Source organism: Vombatus ursinus, unplaced genomic scaffold (assembly GCF_900497805.2).
Source record: "Vombatus ursinus unplaced genomic scaffold, bare-nosed wombat genome assembly UNPS02014830.1, whole genome shotgun sequence".
In the NCBI taxonomy this organism is placed as follows: Eukaryota; Metazoa; Chordata; class Mammalia; order Diprotodontia; family Vombatidae; genus Vombatus; species Vombatus ursinus.
The window spans coordinates 8993670-9014998 of record NW_020954608.1 but is presented as its reverse complement, the minus strand read 5'-3'; the positions used below and the strand labels follow the sequence as shown (position 1 = coordinate 9014998).

General features: G+C 39.7%; 1 protein-coding gene across 1 annotated transcript in view; it reads left to right on the top strand.

Moving 5' to 3' along the window:
- SLC26A4 (solute carrier family 26 member 4) overlaps positions 1 to 21329 on the top strand; it is a 58049-nt gene that overhangs the window by 21820 nt on the left and 14900 nt on the right. Inside the window, exons 6-12 of the mRNA XM_027838855.1 lie at positions 630 to 782; positions 883 to 965; positions 8613 to 8760; positions 10733 to 10846; positions 16870 to 16947; positions 17082 to 17177; positions 17795 to 17901. Coding sequence (XP_027694656.1) covers positions 630 to 782; positions 883 to 965; positions 8613 to 8760; positions 10733 to 10846; positions 16870 to 16947; positions 17082 to 17177; positions 17795 to 17901 — 779 coding nt within the window. The remainder of the gene's footprint in view (positions 1 to 629; positions 783 to 882; positions 966 to 8612; positions 8761 to 10732; positions 10847 to 16869; positions 16948 to 17081; positions 17178 to 17794; positions 17902 to 21329) is intronic.

Here is a 21329-nt window from a genome sequence, read left to right as displayed (position 1 = left end):
CGCTGCATCATTGGTCTTCTGGAATCATGGTTGGTCATTAGGTGGATCAGAGTTTTTATCTTTCAAAGTTGTTTTCCATTACAATGTTCAAGCCATTGTGTGAATTGTTCTGACTCTTCTCACTTCATTCTGTGCCAGTCCTTCCAGACTTCTCTGAATCTAGAACTTGAGGCATTGCTTATGGTTTAGTAATAAGAAATTTGATGCATTTAACTACCTCTGTACAATCACTAGCACAGTGGTACACACAGAAAGGTAGTAAGTGAAATGTGATGGCATCACAGTGCTTACATGAGTTCCCAGGTTGATAATCTGTGAGAACAGGAATATTATCTTTTTGCAACAGAAAGAAAATTAGCCTGGGCCAGCAAGTACAGGGAATATAAAGAATCTGGAAAGACCCTTAAAAAATTACAAAGAAAAAAAAAAAGCAGAACCCCTGGGCATATACCAAAAGAATCCTAATGAGGACTTAAAGGGAGTGACCAAATAATTGTTTTGATACATTATGAATTGTAATTAACTTAAATGTCATAGTTATTAAGCAAATTGAGCTGGTTGTAGTGATGTTCACTGTTAAACTTTTAATACAATTTTTTAAAAAAGTGAATCACTTTCTTTTTTTATAGACTCTGGTTGAGATATTTGAGAAAATTGGTACTACAAACATTGCAGATTTCGTTGCTGGACTGCTTACCATTATTATCTGCTTAGCTGTTAAGGAAATAAATGATAGATTCAAACACAAAATTCCTATTCCTATTCCTATAGAAGTGATTGTGGTAAGTAGAATACGCATTTATTTACATAAACATAGTGACCATATTGCAAGAAGAGATATTTTTAAAAATCAGAGATTTTTTCTTTTTTGCTTTATTTTAGACAATTATAGCTACAGCCATTTCATATGGAGTCGACCTAGAAAAAAAGTACAATGCTGGTATTGTTAAATCCATTCCAAGGGGGTGAGTAGGGTATCCCTCTTTGGTAATACCAATATGTTCATCTTAGCTCAATATTTTAATACCAATTTAATTATTATTTAATATTAATATTCATTTTATTCATTCATGTATTGATATTAATTTAATATTAATATTTAAACAGAGCCTTTTATATCAAATTGCTTTTCAGGAGTATTCCTTCAATGGCCCTGCTCATAGATGTACAAATCTAAAAGAAATATCTGCTTATATAAAGAGTGAAACAACTGATAATTATTGTCTAGACTAGAGAGTTCTCTTTATTTGAACACAGCCTGCAGCTTCTCTTTTTCATTCTCTTTTAAAAGTGCTTACAGAGACTTAGCTAGCTCCAGAGTTCTGATTTGGGCTTGTGTATGCGTCATGACAATCTAATCTGGTTAATATGGGTCAGTAACATCGATTGCAACATGCAGAGGTGTCTTGGAAAGAATCAGAGACCCTGTTTTCAAATCTCAGCTCAGCTATTTCCTACCTATGTGACCTTGGGGAAGAAACCACCTCTCTGGGCAGCAGTTTCCACATCTATCAAATGACCACTACTAAGGTACCTTTTGGCTCTCAATCTCAATTTCTTTGGGCCAAATTTTGCACTCAGGTTGTTCTTTTTAGTCTTTTGAAGTTTATGTTTGTAGCATTAAAGTCTTTGGATGACATCCACCAACTGAAATGGGGTTGATAGGCATTTCTTCAGCTTGGTGTGGTGGGGAGAGTGGTAGGCTAGGTAGACATAGAGAAACCTCTGTTTTAATTTGAAGGTCTTTCATGAAGGATTCATGTGATATTGAAAAAGTCTCTTCACTTGTCTGTGTCTCAGTTCTTTATTGGTAAAATTAGGGTAATAACCCCTGTACTGCCTTTCCCATAGGCTTAGGAAGACAAAATGCACAGCCTACCAGCCTAAATAGCCCCAGATACTTGGACAAAAGGAAGGCCTATAAATGTCTTTATAGCAGTAGAAAAACTGGCCTCGTTTGCTACACAAGGAACACCGTTCAGATGGGGGGAGGGAGATATTGTAGCAGCACAGTCTGGGTAGCTTTTTAGAAAATGAGGATGAAAAATGAATCTTATGTATGGTGGTGGATTTTCTTCAAACTTGAAATATAACTAGATATTTCTAAATTGTATTATGCATCTTTCTAAAATACAAAAAAAGGCCTGTTTTTCTTGAGTCTTCTAATGTTCAGCCAAAACAGCCAAAATAAATACGAGACTTAATAAAGAAACAAAATATTGGCAAGCTTCTGACATTTCATGTTTGTGGGATTTAAGTCCTCTTGTCACTCTTCTTAAAGGATTGATCTTAAGAATGGTGGTGTGGAAACTTTCCATTAAGAAAAAAAAATAAGGTGGACATCATTTGCATTCTTGGGAAATCTTGCTGGGAAATGTTGCACTACATGAGGAGTCGTCTATATTGGTCCCTCTCTTTGGGCCTATTTCTGTAAAATAAAATGGTAGGGTTCCTTTCCACATCTGACATTTTATGTTTCCTTAAGATCAAAAGACTAGGAAAGAGTTTTCAAAACTATAAAGTACTCTAAAGTTGTATGAGTTTGTTATTATTTGGCATTTGGGGTATGATATCTATAAGAGAAGATTTTCCCAGTGAGACTTTGGCTAAAGCTGAAGGTCCCCTGGGACTAAAGAACTGAGACAGAGAAAAATTCTTGGGATGTCAAATTGACATTCTCTACCCTAGAATGGGGCAGAAGGTGAATACTTCAATTACAAAACAGTGAGTTTGCCCCCTGGGCATGGACTGGCATTCTGACTTTCATTCCATCTATACATAAACATACAATTCCCAAAGGATAACTGGGAGTGAAACTGACTAAATTGAAATTAATCACACTAAGGCCACATGGTGTGCTGATGGAAAGGGCTTTTGAGTCTGGAAGAATTTGCTGACCAGAGGAGGTAAGACTCTTTTCATCTCCTGCCTGCATGTGACAAATCACCTCAGAGCTAGGAAGGATGGACGCAAAGGGAAAAAGTCTCCATTGATCTCAAGCCAAGGGTCCTTGCTTTACCTGTAGTACTCCAATCAAAATGAATGCAGTCTCACTCAGCCAAGCTAGTGCCTAAAGGTGGAAAAAAGACTCTAAGTGCCCTTTGACTGAGCTCAGGAGGCCAGCCAATTCATCAGGCAGCATCTCTGCCTGGCAACAGAGCCTGGCAAGAAGCAGCGACTCGCTCTACCCACTCCAGCAGCAAATTGGCCTATGTAACTGGTCCTTGGTCCGGCTGATCCAACAGAGATTTCCCAGCTAAGCAGCTAATTGACTCATGCCCTACAGTGAACTTGTGAAGAACCTCTGGAGAGAGAAAGGCCATTGAGGCCCTTCGGTTTGAGAGTTGTAAGTTATATTGACCACACGCGGTCTCCCCACCCGTGCCTTTGTATCATTGTACTTTAAGTTGATGCTAACATTTCCCCTTCCAATGGTGAATTTGTGGGATAACAAGCTGGTGTTGGGGAATATACTTTGTAAGGAATGCTCTTGCTATGCCGTTTGAGTAAGTGCCTTTGCTAAAGGACTTATTGAGTCTACTGACTGATTGTTAATGGCAGGTGCACTAGTGGGGATCTCTTGAAATAGTGTTTAGAAGCATAGCCAGTCAGAGTTACTCCTCGAACCTAAAAGTAGTAGTAGCAATAATTCTAGAGAACCTACCTGCCAGTGGCATTGGGAATTGGGTGAATGAGACCTGGTGGAGGCCTTGTAGACGCCTACCTTTTAATGGAAATCTAACCTTTGTTTTCCCCTGTAATTAGTCCTTATCTATAAATGATTATTGGAATTTAGGATTTAGAGCTAGAAGGGACCTTAGAGCTCATCTAGTCCAACCTCTTTGTTTTATAGCTGAGGAAACTGAGGCCCAAGAAATAGCCTATCGAAGGTCCCACAAATGAAAAGAAGCAGAGCTAAGATTCATACCTAGATACTCTGATTTTAAATCCACTATACTATTTACTGCATTCTACATCATTCTCCCATTCTTTTGTCCATAATATTGTGAACTTTCTCCTCCAACTTCTAATCACTCTTATCATGCTGTTTATTCTTCTTCCCTTACATCTAATTCTTCCTCCTTTCCAAAAGAGGCAACTAGGTGGTTCAGGGGATAGAATGTTGGGCTTAGAGTCAAGAAGACCTGAGTTCAAATCTGGACATTTACTAGATGTGTAATCCCGGGCAGATCACTTATTCTCTGTCAGCCTCAGTTTCTTCAACTATAAAATGAGGATAATAAACAGCATCTACCTCACAGGGTTGTTATGAATATAGAATGAGATAATATTTGTAAACTGCTTAGTACAGCGTCTAGCACATAGTAAGCACTGAATAAATGCTTGTTCTTTTTCCTTCCCCCTCTCTCCCTGATAAAATCAAACTAGTCAACAATTCAGCAAGCATTTATTAAGCATTTACTATCTTCCAGACACTGTGCTAAGCCCTGAGGAAAGGGGAAAAAATAGTCTCTGCTCTCAAGGAACTTATAGTCTAATAGGAAAGATAACATTCAAACAAATATGTACAAGAAATGTACAAACAAGATATATACAAATAAAGAGATATAGCTACATATACAAATGTGTATATGTACATAGATACATGTATATACATATGAAAGTGTGTGTGCGTATCTGAGGGTAGTCTCAGAAGTAAGCCTTAATTAAGGTGAAGGTGATCTAGGAAAGGCTTCTTGCAGAAAGTGAGATTTTAGCTGAGACTTGGAGAGAGCCAGGGAATCCTGGAGACAGAGATGTACAGGGCGAGAGTGCCAGGCATGGGGAATAGCCAGTAAAAATGCCAAGAGTTGGGAGATGGACTATCTTGGGAGAGGAACAGCAAGAAGGCCACTGGCACTGGATTACAGAGGACATGGAGGGAAGTAAGATGTAGGAAGACTGGAAAGGTAGGAAGGGGCCAGGTTAGAAAGGGCTTTGAAAGTCAGAGGGTTTTATATTTGATCTTCTAGGAGGTAATAGGGAACCACTGGATTTTATTGAATGAGAGATGACATGGTCAGATCTACATTTGTTTTTGTTGTTTGGTTGTTCCCAACTCTTTGAAACCCCATTTTGGGTTTTCTTGGCCAAGATACTGGAGTGGTTTGCAGTTTCCTTCTCCAGCTCATTTTACAGACAAGGAAACTGAAGCAAACAGGGTTAAATGACTTGCCCAGGGTCACACAGCTAGGAAGAGTCTGAAGCCAGATTTGAATTCAAGAAGAAGACTCCAGGTCTGGCACTCCATCTACTGTGCCACCTAGCTGTCCCCTATCTACATTTTAGGAAAATCAATTTGACAGCTAAATGGAGGGTTGACTGGAGTGGGGAATAATCTTGAAGGCAGAGGGAAGGGAGAGGGAGAAAAATTTGGAATTCAAAATCTTATAAAAAATGAATGTTGAAAACTATCTTCACATGTAATTAGAAAAAAATAAATACTATTTATGTATTTAAAAAAAAGAATCATGAAGGCAGGTAAACTAACCAAGTAGCTATTGCAATAATTGAAGAGTGAGTTAATAAAGGCCCGTGTCAGGGTGGTGGTAGTGTCAGAGAAAAAAAAGGAACTTACACAGGAGATGTTTTGGAGGCAGAAGAAGGTAGAAACTGTAGAATTTGGCAATTGGGGTGGATATAGGGAGTGGCAGAGAGCTGAGGAGTCAAGGATGACATCTGGTTTGTGAGACTGAATCACTTAGAGGATGGTGGTACCCTGGACAGTAACAGGAAAGTTAGGAAGAAGAGTGGGTTTGGGGGAAGGATGAATATAATGAGGTCAGTTTTTGACACAATGAAGTTAAGATGTCTATGAGACACTTAATTTGAAATGTCCAAAAGGTAGTTGGAGATGGGATACTGGAGGTCAAGAGAGAGGCTAGACAAACGTATAGGAGAATCATCTGCATTGAGATGATAATGGAATCAGGGGAGCTGATGAGATCATCAAGTGAAGTAGTATAGAGAAAGAAGACAAGAGGATCCCGGACACAGCCTTGAGAGGGCATTCATGGCTCTCCAGCAGGCACCAGATGAAGATGCCACAAAGGAGACTGAGAAGAAGCAGTCAAGACAATTAGAAGTACAGTAGGAGAAAGTAGTATTACAAAAGCCTATAGAGAGTATCAAGAAGACAAGGTTGATCAAAGGGGTAAAAGGCTGCAGAGAAGTCAAGAAGTGAGGAAAAGCCATCAGTTTTAGCAATGAAGGGATCATCACTAACTTTGGAGTGAGAAGTTTCAGAGGAATAATGAGGTCAGGAGCCAGAATGTAGAATCAGAAGGCAGTAAAAAGAAAGGAAGTGGGAAGCACTGATGGTAGATGACCTTCTCAAAGAATGTAGCCACCAAAGGGAGATGAGATTGAGATCGATATGAGATTGAGATCGATAACTATCAGTATGAGTGGATCAAATAAAGGTTTTTTAAGAATTGGGGAGATATCAGCAGGCTCGTAGGCCAGAGGGAAGCGTCAGCAGGGATTTTAATCAGGTGACTCCCAAGGATCATATTTTCCTAGGAGTAAGTTATGTGCTTCCCATCCTGGATCATTTTCTCTCTTCCTTGGTGTAACCTTTCTGCAACTCATTCTCCAGGTCCCTAAAGCCCTTAGTTCTCTCTGTTAAAACTTCCTTTCAGGATATGACCTGATTACCAATCATTCATATCTTAGTGTGAACAAGTTTAAATTGGCATATTATCTTTCTTAGGGGTACTTTCATTTTGAGCTTACTCTAATTGCAGTAGGAGACCTTGGCCTTTTCAAACTAAAGTCTTTCTCAATTTTCCTGAGGCAACACCCATGCAGTAATTAAAGGTTAAGTAAGAATTGAGATAAAAGACGCCTCCTTTGCCTTCACAAAAGAAATCAGTCAAGGAGGGGAAGACCTTCCCAGTGCATCCTGGACCATTGCCAGTTGTCCTGACCTATGTCTTGCTACTGGACTCCAACAACTATGGCCAAGAATGAGAGGCTGATGACTGCACAGCTCTGCTTCACTCAAATCCAATTCATTTGCAAGTCAAGATGGCACCCTCCTGTCACCCTCCTGATGTCATTGGTCCTCTCTGAGAATCAAAGGACCAATAACAACAACAAATATGATTATTAGGGCTTATGTGAGCCTTGGTTGTGAAATTCCTTATTCCTTTGTTTAAAAAAAAGGACAAACAACAACAAACAATAATCTTTCTGATTGTAGGATGATTTCTTTAATGGAATTTCAGTGATTAGATTAGATGAGACAGACGCTATTTAAGGCTGAAATCCCTTTCAGGTATCTCCCATATGACACTATGTAGGTGACTGCCTCTTCTGCTTGAATGTTAGGTCATTTCTGCAAATTCCATATCTAAGTTTCTCTCTTTGTGTAGAGCAAAGATCCAGGCTGGCATCTAGGTGCAAATCTCTGGGGCCTAGTAATTTAGCCTGTGATCTCACAGCAAATGTGGTATTTTCTTTGCCTTGAAGATAGTGTAGTATAAAACTGATAAAAGCAAACAAACAACCGTAATCTCCTTTAATCTCTGAAACACTTGGGCCATGATATGGATCTTCACAAAGCCATGAATTTCTTACCTAGGCATCTCAGTATCTATAGTCTTTCTCTTCTCAGTCATTCTAACTCTCTACACATAAATTAAGTACCTCAAGTCATGTTTTAGAAGTGCATATTAAATAAGTGAGTTGATAAAGGCCTGTGCCAGGGTGGTGGTAGTGAAAATTCAGGAAAAGAGTAAATTCAGATAAAGAAAATTCAGGAAAAAGGATTTTCCCAGAAGGCACAAGTATATGAAATAGGTTGACATGGGACCTAATGGTGTCATGGAAAGAGCATTAGATTTACAGTTAGGAGTTACTGTTCAATTGTTCCCAACTCTTTGTAACTGTGTTTGGAGTTTTCTTGGCAAAGATACTGGAGTGATTTGCCATTTCCTTCTCCAGATTATTTTTCAGATGAGGAGACTGAGGCAATTAGAGCTAAGTGACTTGCCCAAAGTCACACAGCTTGTAGATGTCTGAGACCAGATTTAAACTCGGGAAAAGGAGTCTTCCTGACTCCAACCCTGGTGATTTATCTACTGTACCACTTCTCTGTCTCAGGAGATTTGGGTTTCAAATACTAGCTCTGACATTTACTACCTCTTTGGACATGGACAGGTTACTTCCTGTTTCTTAGCCTCAGTTTCCTCATATCTCAAATGGGGATAGTAATACTATATTTCGCAAAGGGCTGTTGTGAAAAAAAGTAGTTTGTAGACCTTAGAGCACTATGTAAATGTGAGCTATTATTAATAAAGTTTACAAAATTCAGATTTTGTTTTTTTTCAGAGGTACAAAGAAGACTACTGCCTTTGAGGATCCCAAAAGAACTTAGGTTTAACCTTAAAGAAATAAGCCTTTGTGGAAAGCAATAACAATAAAAATTATGTGAATAAGATACAGTTTGTTGTTAGAATATTCTACATTTCCATATTATCTTTGTTTGAGTTATTATACTTTTACATATAGTGTGCATGTGAGTTTATATAACATTTGGCAAGTCAAAGAGATACCGTCGATTGTAGGCAAGTATGATGAATGCTTTTTCTTTTTTTAAAACCCAATAGGTTTTTGCCCCCTGCTCTTCCATCAGTAAACTTGTTTTCTCAGATGGTTGCTGCTTCATTTTCCATTGCTGTGGTGGCCTATGCAATTGCTGTGTCTGTAGGGAAAGTCTATGCTACCAAGTATGATTACGCCATTGATGGGAACCAGGTAGGTTCACCCCTGTTGCAAAACTATCTTACAGGATTGGACCTTTGAGCAGAGCTGTAACTAGGAATTTTTGTGCCTAGGACATGGGCCATAAACTACACCAGGCCAAGTACCAGGAAGCATGTCCTTGTTTTAATAGGGTAGGGGGTCAGGGAAGGCAGTTTGTTCCCTGGGAGGTGGTAGAGGCAGAGACTCTAGGACACCAAGGTTCTGCTACTGAGGAAACTGCCTCAAAGGTCAGGGGATGGTAGCTTCCTATTTTGACTAATTAATTTGACTAACTAGGTGCTAAACTGATTAAACGCCATATTGGTGAAGGACTAAAAGTGCCATCAGCACCTTCTGAATCTGGTGCTCTCCAAATTCAGCATCTTGAGGCAATGGCCCAAGTATCCTGTCCTTTTTAAAGTTCTGCCAAGGTAGAAAAATTCAAACCTGGGAAGAGTTTGGCATTTGCTGAAAGCTGAATCTGCCTCTTCGATAAGAATACTATTGGGGCAGCTAGGTGGTGCAGTGGATAGAGCACCGGCACTGAAATCAGGAGGACCTGAGTTCAAATCTGGCCTCAGACCAAACACTTGATGTGTACTAGCTGTGTGACCCTGGGCCTCAGACCAAACACTTGATGTGTACTAGCTGTGTGACCCTGGGCAAGTCACTTAACCCCAATTGCCTAAACAAACAAAAAAAGAATGCTATTATTACTACACTGATTCTCTGTTAAAGTTACCCAAATACTTATCAATTTGGGATAATTTTGAGGAGTAATGTGGATATTATTATATCACTATACACTTTCCAAGATTTTTTTTCTTGAGTGGTGTGAACTGAGTCTGTGATTTCATGGGTGCAGGGAATTTCTCATGAGAAAAGTCTGATTACTAGATCAAACCAGCACCTGTTCTGAAACTTACAGTCTTAGAGAGTTGGCTGGAACACAGGGAAATTAGGCAAAGTGTCCAGGGTTATACGACCAGTATGTGTGGAAGGTGGGATTTGAACCTCTATCTTCCTTACTCCAAGACCACCTCTCAATTCACTAAATCCACATTGCCTCTCTTTGGGGCACACCTGATTTTTTAAAAAGCATTTATGCAGTCAGATCATGAATAATATACACATTTAACATTTCTTTGGCAAAGAACTGTGAATGCTTTATATAACTCAAAAATCTTCTCAAAGTGTGTTTTTTTAATAAGCAGTATTTCCAATGTAGCAATTTCTGGTAATATCAGATAAGATTTAAAATGAAAGTCTCTAAATGTGCACTTCATTTGGTTGGAGTAGGGCAGTTAGACAGTCCTAGGGCTGAAAGCTCCTTTTTTGAAAACTACAAAACTGTCTACAAGTAGTGCATGTTTCTGAGAAGACAGCAGAGCAATGAGAACAGTTGAATGACAGGTGATCACCCAGAATTCTAGACCTTTCTGTCATAATACAGTCCATGGCAAGTCTTCAGCAACAGATAACAACAGAAATGAAAGCTGCTGGTATGCTAATAGCTTACTGAAAATGAGATGAGTGACTTGTAATAGCCTAAAACCAGGGCAATGAAAGAGCTATTTCAGCACAGGGTCAGTTACTGCCCATCATTTCAGATTTCTAACCTTAAAAATAATTGAAAGTTGGGAGGCTTTTCTCAGGTACTAATTCAGTCCAAACTCCAGGCATCTTGCGGCTTTTCAGATACTTCCATCTATGGCATCTATCATTAAAAATGACTTCAATGGAAAATGGCATGTATTATCAGTTGCAAACATTCAAATAGTTTTGCAGAACTGTTTTTTGTGGGACGTACGATGGCGGTGGGGGAGGTAGTACCTTAAGTAACTGCTGTGTTCAAATGGAATCTTTTTTTTTTGTTTTTTGGGTTTTTTCTTAAAGCTAGAGATTTTTCAAAGTAAACTTGGGAGACTAGAGGAGTAGGAAAGGGATGAGGCATTTGGCTTCTTCTTACCAGTCTTTCTCCTAGGAATTTATTGCCTTTGGGATCAGCAATATCTTTTCTGGATTCTTCTCCTGTTTTGTGGCTACCACTGCTCTGTCACGCACTGCTGTTCAAGAAAGCACCGGGGGAAAAACACAGGTAACGAGACCTCAGCCTGGGAAATGCAAGAGTTTCCATTTATTATCACAAAGAGCAAATTCAAGCCAAGCACCAACCTCAAGGGAACAGAACAATTAATCTTTTTGGGGAGAACTTCACGTCCTGGTTCTGTTAAAGTTGTCTGTCCACCTTCCTTGCCCCCACACTTAGAACTGATAAAGAGTTTATGGTTTAATAATGCAATTGTTCTGGGGTCTTCTGGTTTAAGGATTACCTTGCTTAGACACTTCCTTGACTGTGCTGGGCCAATAATTAGTTGATACTACACCAGTTAGGAAAGATGTTATTTCTTATTTACTTCTGTACTATCTATGGCTGGAGCAGCTAGGTGGTGCAGTGGATAGAACTCCTGACTGGGATCAGGAAGACCTGAGTTCAAGTCTAGCCTCAGAAATGCACGGTGTGACCCTGGACAAGTCACTTAACTCTGTTAGCCTCAGTCTCCTCATCTGTGAAATAGGCTAGAGCAGGAAATGGCAAACCATTTCAGTATTTTTGCCAAGAAAACCCCAAATGAGTCAGGAAAAGTTGGATACAACTAAAAAATTGACTGAACAATAACAACTATCTGTGGGAAGGAGGGTTGGTAGAAACATTTCATGGTCTAGTTGTGGGGGGGGGGCAGTGGGAAACCAGCGCCCTAGAGGCTACATGTAGCCGTCTAGGTCCTCAAGTGCAACCCTTTGACTGAATCCAAACTTCACAGAACAAATCCCTTTAATAAAAGGATTTGTTCTGTGAAACTAAAAGCCCTCTCATTTTACAGCTGAGAAAATTGAGTCTTAGAAGGGTGAAGTGAACTGCCAAAAGGTCACACAAAAGGCAGGTCAGCAATAATTTCTTAAACACCTACTCTGTGCCAGGTGCTGTGCTAAGCATTAGGGATACAACAGATGGCAAAAACAGTCCCTGCTCTCATGGAGCTCATAGTCTAATGGGGAAGACAACATGCAAACAGCTACGTACAAACAAGATATACACAGAATAAAGTGGGGTTGATCTCAGAGCGAAGGCACTGACTGGGAAGAGCTTCTCCCCAAAGGGAGGATTTGTAATGCTAGGCATTACTAAATAGGACACACATCTGCATGTGGCAACAAAAACAAAAATTAAATTAAGTTCCTGTCCTCAAGGAGCTTATATTCTATTGGGGGAAAACCGTATCCACAGATATGCAAAAGCAAAATATATATAAAGTAATATTAAGTAGTCTCTGGGTTGGGGAAGAGCCCTAACAGCTGGGGGAATCAGAAATGGCCTTTTGTAGGAAGTGGCTCCTTAGGTTGGGTCTTGAGGAGAGTTAGGGATTCCAAGAAGTGGAAGTGAAGAGGAAAAACATGGAGAAGCAAGGGTATAGAGGCGAAAGAAGGCAGGCTGGGTCCAGGGAATTGCAGTCCCTCTCCTTTTTCTGGACTACAGAGGAATGAGAGGGAACAATGAAGTCAGTCTAAAAAGATGGTGCCCTGCCTCTGCTATTTACTAGCTCTATGACCTTGGCCAAGTCATTTCCCTTTCCAGGACTTCTGTAACTCCCTCTCTAAAATGAAGGTGTTGGAACAGGTTATCTCTAAGATCCCTTCAGGCTCTAAATCCTTTGGTACTCTGACCCCAAAATACCTTTCTCTTGTTTCTATTGAAATCAAACCCTCCCTTTCCTCTCACCTCCTCTATAAAACCTTCTTTGACTACTTTGAGCCATATACTAATTTATACTCCTTCTGAAGAGAGGTCCTGGGTTCAAATCCAATCCTGACTTTAATGGATTAAAATTGCCCTAATTTTACAGTGACATGGTCTTCTACACCTTGGGCAAGTCACTTAGTTAATTTCCTTGTATCTCAGTTTCCTCTTCTTTAAAATAAGGGAGTTATATAGCCTTTGAGGTCTTTTCTAGCTTTAAATCTATGGTCCTATGTTCCTACAGTATTTTTTGTGACTTGTGCTACACAACCAGGTCTTTTATTACATACAATTCCAGGACATCACGTTTCAGAAGAACTAAAACAGTTAACTGATAGTGAAGCCAAAATTGCTGACTTTTACTCACTGGCTGTTACTTCTAGGCTCAAATGAGACTTTGAGTAGCTGTCTCCAATAATAATGTCTTGGGTAAACTACCCTCCCTTGGCAAGAGTCCTGTGAGATAATAGTGTTCTTGTAAGCTGATATCCCCTTCCACACACAGGCATGTATTATATTTAGCAATGGAAAAGGCCAAGATTCTAGGAATGAGGAATGAAACAAGCTGAGATATTGTTCAAGATTTAATTACTGAAATATACACTAAGTTCTGAGGTTTAAAGGCTGAATGCATGGACTAGAACCCAGTAGACCATGACTCAAAGGGACTAGCAGTTCTCTCCACGGCTGTGTGACTTTGTATCTCCTGTAACAGCACCCCTCAAAACTGGGCCTTTCTTTGTTGGGCCTGAGCTACTCAACAGTTTATTTGAATTTTTTATATAAATCATGTCCCAGCTTGGCTTAGGTTTGTCTAAAGAACTAATGTCCATCAGCAATCTGCATATCTCATGAGTGTGCCTGTGTTTACATTTCTATTCTCAAATCTAATGGTTAGGTTATCTGACTGTTGTATCATTGAGCGTTCTTAGAATGTCAAAAGATAATTTAGTGAAACACTCAATTGCCCTTTGGAACAAGAATTAACAAAAGTATAATTATCACTTTTGCCAAGTTTTTGGGTACTGCTTAACATTCGTTTGACATCAGCAGCCATCAGTTAAAAACAAAACGAAAGTCCAAAATGTAGGTAGAGAACAGATATATACACACAAATCCAATCTAATTTGTTAATTGTTAATAAGAATTCACATTTACATAGCAGTTTTAAGGTTTGCTAAGCTCTTTCCTCACAATAACCACTGAGAGGTAGACAGTCCAAATTTTATTATCCCTGTTTTTCAGATGAAGAAACTGATGCTCTAGAGATTAAATGCCTTTCCCATGATCATATGGTTAGTAAATATTTGATATAGAATTCATCCCAGGTCTTCTGACTCCATGTCCAGGGCTTTATCCACTAAGCTATGTATATTCTCCATTGTTGATGGATTTTAACCAGTGTGGGGTATTGATATATTGTATAATATAGTTGAGCATTCAAAATTCATTTCTTTCTCTCCCGTTTGTATTCTGTTCTCTCTGATTTTACCTTCCCAGATGACTTAGGACAAAAACCTTTTGTATTCATGTTGTTCTTCCTAGCTATGAGTGCTATGATGATAATAATAATAATAATAATAATGTCTAGCATTTCTATAGTGCTTTAAAGTTTTTAAAGTCCTTCATATATGTTATCTCATTTAACTTAAATAAATATTGGTCTAATTTCTTAACAATTAACTTGGTTTCTAGATAGATCTCAATTTCTTCAAACAAACTCTGCCAAGTATAGTTAATTTATCAACCATCACACATTTTTACTACCCTACCTTCCTATCAGAAAGTACATAGATAATGGAATCAATAAATGCACCTTTCTTACAAGAAGAATTGCCCTTATGGACGGGAAGCTTCCTACACAGTGTGATTTTGGGGACATTTGAGAGGTTCCTTCCTTCACACCCTTCCCCCCTCCAAAACCCACTTCTCTTACCTGTCAGCTGATGTTTGCAATTCATTTAGCAAGAGACAAAACCTTAAAATAATTAGGAAGGAAACAAACATTTATTAAGTGCCTTTTATGTGCCAGGCACTTTGCTAAATACTTCAGAAATATCATCTCATTTAATTCTCATAACAACCCTGAGAAGTAGGTGCTATTATTATCTTTTTGTTTTACAATTGAGGAAATCGAGGCAGACAGAGGTTAAATGACTTGTCTAGGGACACACAGCTAGTAAGTTTCTGAGGCCACATTTGAATTGAGGGTTTCCTGACTCCAGGCCCAGCCTTCTATTCACTGTGTCTCATCTGGCTCCCTCTAACTAGAGAGAAGGCTGAAATCCTCAAATGCCTGGGGGAAGTATCTCATGAGTTCAAATTCATTCTAAGATACAAATGACTGACACATCCTTTCCTGAAAAAGAGGAGGAGGAGGGAGGAGGAGGAGGAGGAGGAGGAAGGGGAGACTAAATGAAAAAGCATGAAGTCCTAGGGATTCAACAGAGGGGATAAAAGCACACAAGACTGGTGGTGGTACTGAAGACAGACTTTGCCTGATTCATAACATGCATAATAGTGTATTGAAAGGGCCCTAAGTTTGACTCTAGCACAAACTGTGCCAGTAGAATATCTGAGTGGTTTGCTCAGAATATTCCCAGGTTTGCTGCTTTTCTCTTTTAATGTGAAAACCCAGAAGTAGATGGACCTTTCTGACTTCTTCTCTTTTAATTGCTTCAGCATCTAGTTCTCCTGTCTCCTTTTCTTTCAGACTTTCTATTGTTCACCTCTGTTTAGGCCCGGCTGTCTAAACTGGTGGCTTCCACCTGCTCCTATGTTCTCAGCTTCTCTTCCAACCCTTTTTCGACCTTAAGAGAGCTTTTCATGACAGAAAAGGTAAAGCTTTTGGAGTGTATATTACAAGAGCCCTGGTAAAATTCATGAGTCCATAGCATGGTTACTATGTGGTGAAGGCACACTAAAAGCCACCATGAGATAGCCCAGAAGAAGTAGGAGACATGTGCCCTCCTCAAGGTTACAAACAAAAGATGCAGGGCTCTTTGTATCCGTAATATGGTTTGTAAATAAATATTTTTTTATTAGCTTGAGTAGATTAGAAAGAAGAAATTGTTCCATAAAGTGTGAAGTTTTATTATTGTTGTGATGAAGATGATGGTAATGATGGTGATGGTGATGATGTCCAGATTTATGATTTCATCGGTGTGAAGGAACTCCTAACATGTAGGCATGGTTTGGTTGAAGGAGTATGGGATTTGGTGTAAAAGAAGTAGGATTCAAATCTCATTTCTAACACCATGTGACCATGGGCAAGTTGCTTCACCCCTTGGTGCCTCAATTTTTTATCTGTAAAATGAGGGTGTCAGACCAGATCATCCCTGAGGTCACCTGCAGCTCTAAATCTATAATCCTATAATCAATTCTCCCTTCAATGATGAAGATTGACAATTTGTGGGTCTTAGAGTTGTAAAGCGACTTGCTTATGGTCATTTAGCCAATAGTTTAACTAGCTGTAGAATCACCTACCTATGCCTGGAAAAGACCTTCCCTTCATTTCATAGTTGAGGAGACTGAGGCCTAAGGAAGATAAGCGACTTGACCAAAGTCACACAGGTAGTAAGTGAGATTTGAATCTAAGTCCTCCAACTCCAAAATCAGTGCTCTTTCTACTGCATCATGTCACTTGTTGGAGGGAGGACTTGAACCTAGGTCTTTCTCATTCCAAGACTGGTCCACTGTGCCACTCTGGGTCTCTAAGTATTGTTATTATTGCTTTTATTATCTTAATTTTCCATTCACTTTATCCAATATTTACTAACTGCCTATATTGGCCAAGGCTCTGTGCTGGGCACCAGAGAGACAAAGACAAAAACTGCAATGAATAGATGAATCTGGTGTAAAGTACTTCTGACATTACAAATAATCTTTTGTCCATTTAGGAATCTGGAGAAAGTACCTTGAAGTTCTGGATTAGAGATTATTGCAAACAGAACGGACTATGAATCCTGTAGGATATCTAAGAAAATTATCCATTTTCTCAATATGAAATCTGACTTGACCTCGATATTTCTCAGTTTCTGTAGTTACTGTAGCTTCTCTGCCCAAGTGACATACTTATTTCTTTCCTCCCTCTGTGTTTTGTGCGTAATAGCAACAATCATCATCCCCTCTAATAGTATTGGTATGTGGGGAAGAAAAGGTAAAGAGGAGAAAAGCATTATTGTCATTCAGTGCTTATAAAATAGCTTCCTTGTCTAGAACGATGCCCAGAAGGCATCTCCCAAGGCTGTTGTCTATGGTGAGCTTGGAAACCAAGCAGAAAAAGCAAACCACAGATATTTACGTGAACACTCTTTTTTCAGGTTGCTGGCATTATCTCAGCCCTGATTGTAATGATTGCAATTGTGGCTTTGGGGAAGCTGCTAGAACCCTTGCAAAAGGTATGACTCTGCTTTTTGGCACAATTTTCCTGGCACTGGTCTGCAACAAGAAAGAAATAACAAGAGATTTAAAAATCATCCCAGGGAAAAATCATTTCAGTGAATAACATAGCCTTCCCTGTCTCTCTTGGCAGTCTGTCTTGGCTGCTGTTGTCATTGCCAACCTGAAAGGAATGTTTATGCAAGTGCGTGATGTTCCTCGTCTGTGGAGACAGAATAAGATTGATGCTGTAAGTCCCAGGTTGCCCATTTCCTCTGAAACTAATCTGGGGTATGAGTATCCCCTCCATACTAAGTTGTACCAGCTACCTGGAAAGCCCAGTATTCAAATCAAAAATAGTAAGGCTAAACCAAAAGCAGTGAAATGTCTCATGCATGCTGTATTTTTGTGATGTTCCCTGTATACATATTAAATTGAGTTCCCTGGGAAAAATCTATTTCCATTGGGAGCTTTGTATAAGACACAGAAACTCTGAGCTCTAAACAGCCATAAATCTGACACCAGGAGGTAAAAAAGGCATCCTAATTACAACTCCAAAATGACCTCAGCTACTATGAGAATGATTTTAAAACCTGAATCCTTTTAAGTTATGCTGTAATTCAAACAATGATTGGGAATGCTTCCTTTGAAGCGCTACTTCCCATTTCATGCAAATAATCCAAAAGCGAGAGAAAAACCAGGACAAGATCAGCAGTAATGGGGCTGTCTGCATGCACATGGGTGGAGTTGCTCCTTAATGTTCATACTGTTCTGGAATTGATTTTGTTATTTTCTCTCCCCCAGACTGGATTCATTTTCCCTTTAATAGCTGGGTTATAACATCTCTGCTTTCATGTGCTCCCCTAGGTCATCTGGGTGTTTACATGCATAGCATCCATCATTCTGGGTCTTGACCTGGGATTGCTTGCTGGCCTTCTGTTTGGATTACTGACTGTGGTCCTGAGAGTTCAGTTGTGAGTAACACGAGAGAGAAGTTTTTCTATGAACCTTAAAATGATTCCTATGGTGTTTTGATAAATACTAGAGAAGCGACTTCTCATGAAGTGCTGTCTGCAGTGCCCAGGAAACTAGAGGAGGCCTAACGTAAAAGGGATGGGATGTAGTTTGTGGTCTCTTCTTGGCACGTTCCTAGCTATGCAATGGAGAGCAGCAGGATTTTGAAGAAGGGTTGGGGACATAAGCTAAAAGAGGGCAAAAAATTCATTTGTTCAATTCTGCCAAACCTGTTACAACTAATTCACTGCCAGTACAAGCGGTGTGTTTATGTAAAGTGTACATACTTGGAGAGAGTTCAGAAGAGAGCATCACAGAAGGCGAGGGTAATGGAAAATAAAATCTGTTGAGGAAAAGGTAAAGGACATAGGGCTCATCTCTTTCCTTTGGTTCCAAGAGACTGTTAAACGTATGCTCTCCTGGGCTTAAAGGGGAGACACCTCTTCTTGCATCAAATTCTCCCATAAAAACAGGCTTCCCATTATCTCCCATATGCTTGCCTCTCTTGATCTTCCTCAACTTATGCTGGTGGCCAAGGCTACTGTCGAATGTCTCTGGCCCAGTCCCCGCCTCTTCCATCTGTCCAGGCCTGGTGTGCTTCCTCTACCTAGTGCTCCAAAGCCTCCTCTAAGCACAGAATGTTTACTACTGTAGTGCACTAAATGGTTGCTTAGGGGCCTCAAAGAGTTCGTGTGCCTCCAAGAGCATCATCTAATTCGCTGTTGAGGGATATCTCAGGGACCAACTTAGGAAGAATCTGGCTTTAGGATTCTGGGCCTCCATAATTTGCCTTGATTTTTCCTTTATTTTTTTTTTCTTGGTAATTTAATTTTATCATGGGCTTCAAGCTAAGAGATTGCTACTATGGAACAGAGTGAACTGAAAGGGAAACTCATGGTACATGGTCACTGCTGATCTGGACCTGGGCTTTTAGCCAGTAAGGAGCAGTACCTTTCTTTGACTTGGGATTTAATTTCCACTAATTATAATGCTGATCCACTGAGTCCATTGTTGAAAGAACCCAAAACAGAATCCTCTTTCTTTGGGAATTCTATTTACTATCTGTTTCTCGTCACACATGACAACTCATGGAATTTATCTGACAGTGAAAGGTTCAGAACATCCATAGTCCAGCTGATAGAAAGAAAGACTAGAAGTAGAAGGTCTGGAAGTCTGTTTGTGGCCCTCCCAGGCCTCCTACTTCAAGGAAGCAAGCAAACAACCAACCAGTTATGTGCCAAGCGCTGTGCTGGGTCCTGAGGATACAAGTACAAAGAATAAAACAATCCCAATTTGCAAGAAGCTTACCTTCTAATAGGGGAATACAGCAAATATAATGGAAATATAAAAAGAATAAACACAAATAAGTGCAAAATCGTTAAATATAAGGTGGTTTGGGAGAGAGGGAGGGCATTAGTTGAAGGAATGGCTTCATTTCAGTAAAAATAGGCGTGATACATAATAAGGATGGGATTAAAAAGTCAACTATTTTTAGCTCAAGGAAATGATCAGACACAATGATTATCACTTACAATAATAAATCTTTATTGAGTACAAAGCAAGTGAAAGGTGTTGAGTGCTGAGGAGGCAAGGCCTAAGTAGCTGACCTTCAGCAATTCTCTTTATCTGATTCTTTCTCAGTAAACAGACAGGTTGGAATAGATAACATTTAAGGCTGCTTTATGCTCTGATAGTCTTCATTTGGGGGACTGCATGAGGTCCCTGCCTTTACAAAGTTTGTAGACTCTTTGAGGAGGCAGCCACGTCACATGGAAAAGATGCTGGATTTCGAGTCAGAGGAAGCAGCAAAGTGCAATGGAAAGAGATTAGAGGAGTCAAGCTTAAATTCCAGCTCTGTCATTTGCTAGCTACCCTGTGTGACTTTGGCTAAGTGGCTTCACCTTTCCGGGCTCAAGTTCCTCATCTAATAAAATGAAAGGTTTGGACTAAATGACCAGTAAGTTTCTTTTTGGTTTTAGACCAAAAACATCTAAAAGATGTTTAGATCTAGACATCTAAAAAAAAAAAGACAAAGAAACAACATAAGGTAGCATGTGCTAAGTGGCAAGGAGATTTTAGGGGCAAAAAGTGCCATGGGAGCTCACAGGAGAGAGCAATCAGCCTGAAGTGAGTGGGAAAAGAGGGAAAAGTTAAGCTGAGTCTGGAAAGAAAGAGAGTACTCGGAGAAGCAGAAGACTCATACATCTAACTCTGGAAGAGGTGAGCTAGTTCCAGTCCCTCATTTTATGGATGAAGAAACAAGATGAGAAGAGCCAAAAGGACCTGATCTAGGTTGTGCAGCTTGTGACCCAGGCAGGTCAAGGCCAGGTAGTCTGCACAAAGGGACAGGAAGAATGTTGTAGGTAGATGGCACTGCCATCGATACTTTTCAAACTTTTCTCTCTTCCTCAGTTTTCTCATCTGTAAATGGAGATAATAATACCACTAATTCACAGGGTTATTTTAAGGATCAAATGAGTTAACATATGTAAAGCATTTCACAAACCTTTAAGTGATAAATAGGTGGCCCAGCGGAGAGTCAGGAAAACCTGAGCTCAAGTCTGGCCTCTGTGACCCTGGACAAGTCATTTAACCTCTCTAAGCCTCAGTTTTCTGTAAAATGGGAATGATAATACCTCCTACCTCCCACGATACTGTGAGGATAAAATGAAATAATAATTATAAAGTGCTTTGCAAGACTTAAAGTGCTATTTAAATGCTAATATAATTTATCCAAACACACTTTGAAAGATATGTGATTTTATCACTGTGAGTACTTGTGCCACCAACAGATTATAGGCCCTCTGTGATTAATGAGTGGTCATATTGCCATGTTAAAAAAAAATCATCTGTTGGCCAACCTTCTGTTTTCTGACTTAATTAGGCTAGACTTCAAAGGACAGACGCAATACATTGCTAGTCCCATCCTCAAAACCCTTCTGTTTTAATAGGGCTAAGAAGCACACGGTGTAGTGTAGAGGCCTTAGACCTAAAGTCACTAAGACATGGCTTTGAATCCTTTCTCAAACTCTAATTAGTTGTTCGTGAAGTCACTTCCCTTGGTGCCAGTTCCCTCATCTGTAAAATGAGGTGGTTGGGCTGGATGACTTCTAAGGGCACTTTCAGCTCTAAATTCGTGATCCTACCTTTCTGTGGTTTGCCAGAGCTTGCTCTCTAATGGAAGAAGCTTTAAGAACCCCCATCTTCCATGCTTACCGCCACAAAGCATCTGAGGTTGACTTAAAGTGGTGCCACTGAAGTATATATAACAGCATAAAATGGAATCCATTCTTTCTCTCAGTCATAAAAAGCTGTATCTCCCTGGCCTTATACTTTCACACCAGGTATCTGATTCAGAGTTAAGAGATAAGGAAAAGCTTCAACCTTC